Raw genomic sequence first — 11,655 nt, 5'->3', positions numbered from 1 at the left:
CCCTTGGGCGAGTTCTTGGGAAGGGCTTATATCCCTGCAAGACAAGCGGGGAGAGAGAGGGGCGGAAGCCTGAGAGGAGAGGGTGCCTTTGGGACCCTCTTGCTGGGGGCTTGGGCGCAGGAGAATGTGCGCACCACGTTGTCTGCCCCGACCCCACACCGGAGTTGTGCGGGTGCGCTTACCGCTTGGGTCGTGGAGATGCTCCACTGAGGAGAGAATTCAGGAACCCCCTACCCTGGTGCCAAGCGAGTTGGTGATCCTGGTGACAGGCCACAAAGATGAGCTGGGCTGCCCCTGTCTCCGGCAGGACTAGCCGGGCGCGAGGGGAAGAGGGGTTTGGGCGCCGCTGGAGGGCAGGGACTAGGCTTTGGCGCCGTCCGACGCGTGGGAGTGCCCACCTCGCTCCCTCACGTGGTGCCGGCCCCCTACCGCGGGCAGGGCCCGGCCTGGAGAGTTGGGGTGTAATGTGGGTGGCTCCCCGCAGACACGCTAGCTGCAGCGGTCCCAACCCCTCCCCCGCTGCCGCCTCCAGGCGGGAAGTGGAGGGTGGGAGTCACTGGAGCGTGATTGCCCGAGGCCCCTCCTGTCGCTGCGGGAGCTCCATAAAAGCCCTGCTACAACCTGCTCCTGACACCCCATCACCGGCTCTCACACCAGGGAGAGGCGCTCCGGACAGCAGAGTGCTCGCTGCCCCGCCACGCCCGCCCGCCCGCCCGCCCGCCGTCACCGTGAGTGCCCTCGGGCCTTGACGGGAGCCCAGGGGTTCGGTGCGGGACCCTGCCCCACCCTCTGCGGAGCCCGGGGCGCTGGGAGGGCCGCGCCCCACTCCCCAGTCCCTGCTGGTCTAGCGGGGTGCTCTCCTGCCCCTACACGCTCCAGCCGCTCTGGCCGCTAGATCCCACCTGCCCTCCTGGTCCCCTCTGGTCCTATAGCCGCTCTTCTCCCAGACCCTCCCGGCTGGGTGGTCGGTCCTCTGGGTCGCCTTTTGGAGGAAGTGGAGGGAGAACTCGACCCCCCTAAGCCCCCGCTGGCGGTCTCCTGGGGGTCTCAGCCTGCAGGGAGGGTTCCCAGGCAGCGCCCCTGAGGGAAGAATCCTGTGTCCTGGACGCGCAGCACGTCCCATCTGGGATCCGACCTGAGACCGACTGGCCCGGGCGCACTTCTCTCCCCTCTCCCCTCTCCCCCAAATGGCCACTTGAGTGGTCTCGGCCGTCTCTCGGGCGCCTACAGCCGGCAGACCAGAAGTCTCCGAAGAAACTTTCCTCCCGGACGGGGTTGGGGAAGGAGGATAGGAAAGTGAAGTCCCTTTACCCAGCAGGGGAACTTCTGTGTGTACAGTGTCTGGACCGGTGCCTCCCACTACACGACTCTCCGCCTGTGACTTGGACCGAAGTCGCACGGAGTTTCCAAGTGGAATGGAGGGGGGCGCGCAGATTGTACCCTAAGCCGGGCGGTGCTTGCCACACTCTGCTCACCTCTGTATCACCGGGTCTAGCTCGTTTCGGGGGTCCTGGGTGTTAGCAGGGAAACAGGCGCCGGGAAGCGAGGGGGTTGTGTGTGACATGTGTCCTCTTAACCCCCGACCCCTTTCCCTGTGCCTTTGATGCCCTCAGATGCTGGGGAGCAAGCCACTGGGGCTGTCCCGCTTGACGCTCGCCCTGTCCCTGCTCGTGTGCCTGGGCGTGCTGACGGAGGCGTACCCCGAGAAGCCCCAGAAGCCCGGGGAGAACGCGTCTGCGGAGGAGCTGGCCAGATACTACGCTGCGCTGCGACACTACATCAACCTCATCACCAGGCAGAGGTGGGTGGGCCACGAGGGACCTCCTCCAGGAGCCTCCTATCCTGCTTACCCGGGGGTTCTGGGGTTTCAGAGAGGACAGGGACCATTGCTTCTTGGTTGTATCCCAGGGCAGGACCCAAACAGAACTGTCAGCAATCAGGGAATGTTTGTGAGGGCACTGAGTACTGTCCCTCTGCAATTAGTCAAAAGTCCCCATCCCCAGAATCAGGTTCTCAGCACTGTGTGGCTGGCATCCCCTCCTACCCATCATCCCCTTGCCTTTTTTGTTCTTAGGACAGTGGGGGTACTGTTTTGGAACCAGGAAGGAAAAGTACCAGGTGAAAGGGTGGGCAGTGCCCCCGGAGAATGGCTGCAGGGAAGCCAGAGGGCAGGGTGGTCCAGGAAAAATAACAACACAACCCAAGGAGGAAAGAGCTGGTTGATAAAGACATTGCCAGACTTTCCAATCTGCCCAGAGCAAACGGAATGACAGTGTTTAGGAAAAGACAAATAGAGCTATTTTCTTCTCTTCTGTACGGTGTCTCAGACCTTTACTTGAAAATTCTGGTCCAAATAAATAGAGATTTAGCAGAAAACTGTTGATCTAAAATGCAGAAGTTTGGCCATTTTATAGCAGGTGAGTTCTGAAAAGATAGTGTCTGCTTGGTGCTTTATTAGATAGAAGCTTATTGTTCTAGTCACTCTATGAAGATTCCAGAGATTGTAAACCTCATTCTGAACCCCTAGGAAGCGAAAATGAAATTCCACATTTTCACTCTCAATGTCAACTATTAAGCAAAAAATCAAATCCAAACAATTTTACAAATAATCTAGGATTTAAAATGTTTCTAAAATTGGTTCATCTTATTCTAAATCATTCAATATTTTATTATTTTAAGTCTCAAGATCAAATGACCTTAATAAGCTAAAAAACAATGAATGCTTTAAAAGCATTAATGCTATTTAATATATATAAATTATGTTTTATAAAGTGTTTTTATCATATTTTTGCTTTTTACAAGTCAGGGAATAGTTGGAATGGATGCAAAGTGGAGAGAATTTCTATTTCTTAAAGTTTCTTTTTTATGTTTCATCAAAAGCTGTTTCATCCTGAGAAGTTTTCTAAAAGATCCCAATTTACATAGAATCAGAAATACATGAGAGTGCCAGAATTAAGTAGTATTGGTTTATGGTCCTTGAAGACTGATAATGTTAATTAGTGAAAAGCAACAGTGTTTTATATCCTAATAGACTTCTCAGAAAGTTAATTGCTTTTAGTTCTTGCTTATGCTATCTTATAGACCAGAGAAAAGAAGTTGTACAAATAAAAAAGATATTGTTCTTTTCCAAGAAAACCTTTGTTAGTTCTTTAGTTTGTCATTTATAACACCCAGGAGAACTTAGTTTTGAAAAGACTGTTGCTATAAAGCTTTATCATTATACGGTATAAAGCTTTAGCATTTCAAAATGTTTTCCTAGGCGTTACTTTGTTCAGTCTTTACCTCAGAGCTTTGGAGTGAGTATAATTATCTCCATTTTACTAAGAACATTCCATGGAATCTTTTTAGGGGTGATGAAATTGGAGCCCTCCTACTCATTTTCCTTGATGTTGTCACCACCATCAGCAGTCAATATGACTTGCAACATCTTTGATGAGAAAAAAGTAAGGGGAAGAAGGGACTTGAGTTTCATGGGAAGAGATTCAGATTCAGTGGAAATGAGTTGGCCCTAGAGCAGAGTTTTTGTCTCATCTTCATATAATTCCTCCTTAGAAACTATCGGAGGTATATAATCTGCACCAATAATCTACATCCTGTATGTGTATTGCCTCCCCACCACACGCCCCACTCAGATACACATGTTGGTATTTTTGAAGATTATGGTGTCATTTGTGAATATATGTTTGACTGTCATAAATGCTCTCTTTCCTCCCTTTTTTCACACAGTCCATGTTTTTAAGCTGTATACCCTGGTTCAATGCTTCCAAAAGCTGCATTATTTTTTTCTAGAGCATGGTAGATCCACATCTTGTTAGATCGCCTCAGGCTGGCTTTTTGCTCCCATGATATTTGGCAACGTCTGGAGACGTTTCTTGTTACCACAATGAGGGGTGGTGCTACTGGCACCTAGTGAGTAGGGGCCAGGGATGCAGCTGAACACCCTCCTCTGCCTAGGACAGCCCCCTACAACTGAGAATTAGCCAGCCCCAAATGTCCATAGAGCTGCGGTTGAGAAACGCAGTCCACCCTGGTGACACCTTGGAATCCTCTGAGAAATTTAAACAATATGCTGTTAGGCTGCACCCCTGACCAGTTAAGTCAGAACCTGGGGGTAAGGGTAGGTCTTAGACTTCATAAAGTTAAAGCATTGTAGAGAAAAAGGGTAATCCAGAATAAATTAGAGAAGGAAGAACAGTGAACGGTGCTGTCCTGTGCAAATCCTGCTATTATAGATGTAGTTTCTTTACCTGATAAATTGGAGAAAATACTGGCCAGTTCTTTCATTCACTGGAGCATGATGAAGATAAATGAGTGAAGGTTGCCCAGGAGTTTTAAGATTAGTAAAATCAACTGATGGACAGAATACATAAGTATAAGCAGCAGCCTAGAGTCTGATAAGACAGCTCCAGGAAATCTTTGAGGAAACCTCACAAATGATGGGGACAGGGGAGTCTGCTTGTTTTTTTCTTCCCTTGAGTCTCAGAAAAGGAGCAATAATAGGAAGATTTCCCCCAAATTTAGATTTAATTGTGCTTGATAGGCAGGCAGAGTATGCCTTCCGACAGCTCTGTTCCTCAGTTTTATCTCTTAGCTAATCAGTCCAGCCAGGCTAATCTCCCATTTGTGGAAAAAAAAGTGGCTGTTGGTGTCCAGTGCCCTTTTTGAAAAAGGGGCAAACAGCCTCTTTAAAAAAATGCAATTTAGTACTGTAGACTTGTTAGACTCTTTAGAGCGAGAGAGAGCAAGGGACGGAGGAATGGATCCATTTACTCACTCACCTGGAGTAAGTAATGTATGCCATCCTGGCAGGAAAGCATAGCCTTGCATTCAGATATTGTCCTATTCATATCCTGCAACAGGAGAAAAAGACCAGAAACATTTCTATGGACCAGTAGGATTCCTTTATTCTTACAGGGCAGATTAAAATCACAGCATGACATATAAGCATAACCAATAGACGCAAGACACTGGTGGGGGGGGCTGTGGGGAGTGAGGGCGTGTGCGGGGAGGGGGTGGGATGTCAATGGGGAATAAAAGGAGACATATGTACTGCTACTTGTAATACTTCAAACAATAAAATAAAAACTATATGACTACTTGAAACAAAACAAAACAAAAAAATCACAGCATGAGAGAAGGCTATTTTTAGCTTGTGGTACCCCAAACAAATAAGGAAAATATAGAACCCAGGTTCCGTTGCTGTCTGTAAGAAAGTGTGGATTTCAGCGGCAGCCACTTACATTTGTGTATCACTTTGTCACTTTCAAAGCATTGTGACACAATGCATTTTCACTAAGAGTCTCATTTAAGTATGTTATGATTTTGTTTTTACAAATGAAAAACCTAAGATTAAAAGACACAGGTGGGTCTAGAACTTTAGTCACCAATTTTGTTGTTAGAGATGTTTCTTAAATACCATCTGGTCTCTTTAAGATTTAAACTGTATATCATTCGAGCTATAGCCAATTAACTAATTACGGAAACGTTAAAATAATACTTTGATGTACTTTTATTTCCTATCACCTAGTTATAAATATATGTACACATGTATTATTTGTGGTATAAAAAGACAAGAATTTGGAATTTTGGTTGGGTTTAAATAATCTGCTGTTATTTAAGTACGTAAAAAATTATATACATATTTAATTTGAAGTCATATTTATGATGTTTTTTATTTTTTAATCGATTTTAGAGAGAGGGAGGGAGAGAGAGAGAGGGGAAAACATGGATGTGAGAGAGAAACATCCATCAGTTGCCTCCCACATGAGCCCCAACTGGGGACTGAACCTGAAACTAGGGTATGTGCCCTGACCAGGAATCAAACAAACCTGCACCTTTTGTGTATGGGATGATGCTCCAACCAACTGAGCCACCCGCCAGGGCATGATGTTTTTGATAATAATGTGTGCTGTGTGCACCTAAATTACTGTTAGCAGATAATTAACTGAATGCCAGTTTTAGATTTGATAACCCAAATGGGAGACCATCTTCTTTTTTTCTAAATATTTTTATGAATATTCAAAACTTGCTTTAAAGAATTTTTTCTTTTTTTGTTTTGTTTTGTTAGATATGGGAAACGATCCAGCCCTGAGACACTGATTTCAGACCTCTTGATGAGTGAAAGCACAGAGAATATTCCTCGAACTAGGTATGGAAAGGCTAGTGTGGGGACTTTGGGGGAGGGAAATCAGAGAGGGCTGCTTGGGGAGGAAGCTTTGGAACTGAGTCTTCCAGACCAGGTAGGATTTGGAGAGAAAGGGGGATGGGGAATAAGGTGGGAAGGATCTTTCTTTTCATGCAGTCATTTGTAAATCTTTAAACTGTGGGGTAATATTTTCTACTGCAAATTATTTGGTGCTCCTTGAAAAACTTTAAATATAAGTGACTTTTACTGCAGAAATTACTCTATGAATAATTTCTATTGGGTTAGAATTGGGGAGCATGAATGAGTCCCCATCTCTACATTGAAATGACCAATCATCCAATTTTGGCTGGGGTAATCTTTGTTTTTTATATACTATGTGGAGTGTCTGGATATCTGAGAATATGTCCCTCATGAGTTTTATTCCAATCTTTTTGGTTTTACATGAAACTGTAGATAAATTACAGGGAGCTCATTTACTTTTTAACATATTTTAGTTCAACTGATGTCACATAGTAATTTATTGAATTCAATGAATGAATATTGAACAATGTATTATTCTTAGGGGCTTGTAGCCTTGGGACTTTCTTGGAGGGTGGACTGTTTTGGGAAGAGATGCCCATCAATATCTAAGGGTCAAACATTGGGCCAGGACCCCCTGGACAAGGAGTTATGCTAAAAGGAAGCCTGGTCCTCCTTGGTTTTCATTCGCTGCTTCTTGCCTCTACCTCCAGTTAGATTACATGGCATATGGTTCATCCATTTCTGTGGTAGCTTGTCTGCCTTAAACCCAGAGCTCGACAACGGCAAGAACCAAGTTCCCCAGAAGAGGTCACTAGAACACTTGCTCAGTGAGTGTAACTGGCGAGTCACTCTTCATTGGGGTTCCCCTTGGAGGTTAAAGCAGATGACCTGCCCTCCAACCCTTCCTCCGTTCCCTTGTGCAATGGCCAGCCAGAGTGAAGGTGCAATTCTAGAGTTGTCAGGTTTGTTTTCTCTGAGGGAAACAACCATTTGGACTGGAATAAAGCTCCAGTGCTCATGTCCGTGGAGGTACCAGCCAGATTTCAATAACAAATGCAAGGGAAACATATGGAAAATTCGTAAGGATTGCTTTTACATACTAATCAATAAATGCTTTTTCATGTTTCATGGACATGCGTATGATGTTTGCTACGGTAAAAAGCTTAGGGTAAGCTATACTCTATCTACTTAGGATAAGAAAAAGAACCATCCAGACCTACTTTGTTTTGTGGCCTGAAGTTGCACGGTTAGGGCATGAAATAAAGTTAATTGCATCGTGATTGACAGCCACAATCAAGTGCAGTTATAAGGAAACAAAACCTGACAGCCTTGATGTTGCCTGTGAATGCTATTTTATTAAAAAGGGTTCTTTATAGTCCAAATACATAGCATCTGCCTACATAAAAAGCCTTGAGGGGAAACAAAGGAAGCATATTCAGAGTTGAGCAACAATAACTTTCTTGTTACAGTTCCTAGTTTTGATCTTCAGAAATACTGCAGGGTTCTTTGATAAACACAGAGCCTTTTAAATAGTCCCTCTGAGATTTGCCCAAGACTCCCATGACCACGAGTGAAATCTACTGAGTTGGGTCTGTGCACATTGCACCACTGTCTCCCGCTCTGATATCCCACACGGAATGCCAGTGGGAGCCCTTTCCACAGTTTCTGACCATCTTTCAGTTCAGAACAGAATGTCTCGCTCTTGCCAGCCCCCCAGGCAGCTGGGGAGCTTCTCTTACACGCTCTGCTTCTTCTGTTGACAGGCTGGAAGACCGCTCTATGTGGTGATGGGAGAGGAAACTTGCTCTCCGGGCTTTGCCTATTTTCCAACCCCAATTTCATTCTGTAAAGCTAGAGTCTGCCTGTCCTCCCAATGCAAGCAGCCCCTGTGCTCCACTCTGCAGAGCTCTCCTCTGTTGTCGTATATATGTGCGTTTCAATAAAGTAACATGCATTCAAAAGTGTGTGCTCCTCAATGAAAGATCTGATGTTGCGACAGTGAGCATTAAGTTATTCATGAAATCAGTCTCCCCAAGTAGCAAATTCAAGGCTTGTTTCACCAATATTAAAGCAGTGGCTATGGAAAATATAAAGATATGATGATTTATGATGGCCAAGACTTAGCTGTGTGTGTGTAACAGAAGTATTTGGAAACATTGGACAGTGGAATGCTAGTTTGGAGCAATTTGATGAACGCCTCCTGCCATGCACATGGGCTCCTTGTTAACCTCATTGGCCTATGCTGTTCACAGACAGGATTGCTGTCTAATAGCATTTTCTGAAAAACGTCTTCTGTCTCCCCTGTTTAATGTGGTAGCCACTAGCCACCTGTGGCTTTTGAGCACTTGAATGTAGCTCATGAAATAAGGAGCTGAGTTTTAAACCTTATTGAACTTTTAGCCAGATGTTTCTAGCAGTTACCATGTTAGACAGCTCAGGTATACATAGTTCCTTAGGCTACTACTCTTGGAATTTGAGTCATAAGCAGAAATACACTTGAGTCAGATGGTTATGTTTTCACACAACATGGGGTATGTTAATCAATTTAGCTAAAGGTTATTAAATCCCTTCCTTCATGTACCTATTTGTATGAGCTTAGTTTTAAATCAATGTTATTAGATTCTTACATGTAATTTTTAAATCAAAGAAAATGGGAATTTCCCACCACATCTAAATGCCTAAAAGGCTAAACATTGAACAGTCAACATTGTACTTATAACTCTTCCCTCTTCACCTCATCAAGCGAGAAAGAGGACTAACCCTTCACACCAGGTGAGCTCTGTGGTGCTGATCGATCAATGGCTTCCAGGTTCTCTGACCTTCATCTTCTCTCAACTTCTGAGTTCTCACTTGTGGAATGAGAGTAGTAAATCCTGCCCAACTTTCCACATGTCTATACTGGGGTTAAAATTCAAGTTAAGATATTGTTATAAGTAAGCAATAGAAGGGATGTGGGTAAGGATGATGTTTTTGATGATCCCTGTGCTGGGTTACAAATCCCTTGCTATAGATGGAATGTTGTGTCCCTCCACATCCATATGTTGAGATCCTAATCCTCAGTGTGATGGTATTTTGAGGTGGGCTCTTTGGGGGTGATTAGAACATGAGCACACATGAATAGGATTAATACCCATACAGAAAGGGACTCCAGAGTGTTCCCTTGTCCTTACTATCACATAGGACACAGTGAGAAGATCACTGTTTATAAACCAGGAAGCAGGCTCAAGTGGCAACACTGCATTCCAACAGGATCCCTAGTAGAAGTTCTCAAACATTTTCAGCCTGCTGATCCTCTCTGGAATAGGTGTAAAGGCACCAGATCACCCGCCTATCATTGCAAATAATAATCCTCACTTCAGTGACAGTGAGAACAACTCCACCTTCATTAATGAGCCTAGTGACCTGGTGCACGGATTTGTGCACATTGAAAGGAAATTAGAAGGTGGCCAACGGGGTGGGAATGGGCGAGATGGGCCGGACATGTCCTGGAGCCAACCTCCCATGGTCCCTCCCTGGCCGGTTGCACCTGGGGTGGCACAGTGGCTCAAAGGATGTCTGTGGAGTGAGTGGGGTCCCTCCGGCAGATGGGGTCCCTTGGCCTGGCCTCCGGGGATCGGGTCGAAACTGGCTCTTCGACATCCCCCGAGGGGTCCCCAAGGCACTCTGGAAAGCTGCTGTTGTACAGGGTTTGGAACACAAATGCAAATGTGCAGTAAATCAGATTTGGGGCGACAGTGCCCAGCAACATCATAACCCACAGCCAAAGGTGAAATAGTGCGGCCCTGCGAGGAATCGGGCTCCCTTCTCTCTGGTTTTGGGGTGCATCACCCGAGAACCATGGCTGCCAAGTCACTGCAGCGCTGCAGCTCCTGTGTTGAGTGTCTGTCCCCTGGTGGTCAGTGTGCGTCATAGCGACCGATCAGATGGACACTTAGTATATTAGCCTTTTATATACAAAAATAACTCTATAAGCATTATTAAGCTCTCCTCTCATCCAGACTCTATTCTGCCTTAAGTATAAATTGTTCATAACTTTTTTGCAGATGCTGTTACATTTTTATGTTGATCTTTACAATGCCATGACACATTCAAGTAGATAATTATTCCACCGATTTTCACAGATAAGGAAACTGAGGCCCAGGGAAACTACGTGACTTTCTACCTCACTCAGGTTAGGGGTCCAGGCTCCTCTAGTTACAAACTCTACCCTGCCTGATGCTGTCTCACAGAAGAAGTAAGTCAAGACCAGGTCACATATAATCCAGTTAAGAATATAACTCTGGTACACTTAAAACAAATTAGAGAATAACAAAGTACTAAACTGCAAGAAGCATTTAGAAAGGGGAACGAGTGTGGGCAGAACCAGCTGGAAAGGGCTTAATGGAGAATGTGAACGTTGAGCTGGAATGAGGACTCCATGTAAGGAGACCAGCTGGGCTAAACTCAGGGGTAGGACAGCTGCAACTTGTGTAGGAAGTGACAGGACCAGGGGCAGCGTAGCCAGGGGTTGGATTGATGAAGTAGGTCCAAGAATGGCCAAACTCATCCATCTGTGCATTCATTCACTTAACATTTTTTGAGCACCTTATATATATTGGGCATTGTTCTAAGCGCTGTGGATATAAAGATCAATAATAGTATCTCAGGCAATTTACTGTCTAATGAGGGAGACGGATAATTACAGTGCATTCTTAGAAGTGCTAAGATGAGAGTGTTAGAGGTTTGGATATAGCTAGGTTCTTCCGTCCTACTCATCATGCTTCCCTTTGCAGTTTTCTGACAAAGGAGCTGTAGATTTGAGAATCAGTTGCCAAATAGAGAACAAAATTCCAGATGGGCAAGTATCTGATGATTCAGATTCAGGGCTGCCCTAAGCTGAGTCAGGGCACCTGGCTGAGGCCCAAGACTCTGGAATATCTCCGTCCCCCATATAAAATCTCAGCATTCTAGTGGTGAGTGACAGGAATTAGTGAGTTCGGTGGGGGACCTTGCCAAATTTACTTACCCAAACAGCCACATGGAGAAGAAGAGCCAGCCCGTCACATGAGGCAGCAAATGGAAGAAAAGAAGGGGCACTCGTGAATGCAGGTTGCCTTCTGACACAGTGTCCCTACCCACAGTGCAATGGGGCCTCAATAAACAGAACAGCCGCTGGCCTGGCATCCTGAGGGAGACAGGGAAAGAGGACAGAGCCTCTATGGGCCAAGGCTGCAGCTTGGGCCCTTCACACTCAGCATGCTCACAGCTGTCATTCCCTGTCGTGGGGTCAGAACTATCTCCTCCCTACCTCACAAGAAGTGGGCATGAGGTGCTCCAGGAGCCAGGAAGGGGCTCCCAACCCAGGCTGGGAGAATGAGGGAGGAGCACCTATTGCCAGATGAAGAATGAGAGATAGGAGGTAGAGGATATGCAGTTAAGAGAGAGCAATACATATTTCGAGTGTTTTGTAAGTTATTTGAATTTGACCATATGCTAGGCCTGGACCACTG

The 11,655-nt window shown here is 45.7% G+C and overlaps 1 protein-coding gene across 2 annotated transcripts in view; it reads left to right on the top strand.

Annotated features, from left to right (window-relative positions):
• The first annotated feature begins 609 nt into the window (after positions 1-609).
• NPY (neuropeptide Y) overlaps positions 610-11,655 on the top strand; it is a 44,450-nt gene continuing 33,404 nt past the window's right edge. The window contains exons 1-3 of one of the 2 annotated variants that reach the window (XM_079785450.1): positions 610-728; positions 1,614-1,801; positions 6,068-6,148. In XM_079785450.1, the coding sequence (XP_079641576.1) occupies positions 1,614-1,801; positions 6,068-6,148 (269 nt within the window). In that variant the 5' untranslated portion in view covers positions 610-728. Of the gene's footprint in view, positions 729-1,598; positions 1,802-6,067; positions 6,149-7,929; positions 8,185-11,655 lie in introns of those variants that run through there. The other variant, XM_079785449.1, reaches the window with a different exon arrangement.

This window comes from Cnephaeus nilssonii (genome assembly GCF_951640355.1).
Source record: "Cnephaeus nilssonii genome assembly, chromosome: 12".
Classification (NCBI taxonomy): domain Eukaryota; kingdom Metazoa; phylum Chordata; class Mammalia; order Chiroptera; family Vespertilionidae; genus Cnephaeus; species Cnephaeus nilssonii.
The sequence above is the reverse complement of the archived record's forward strand: the minus strand, read 5'-3'. Positions and strand labels throughout refer to the sequence as shown.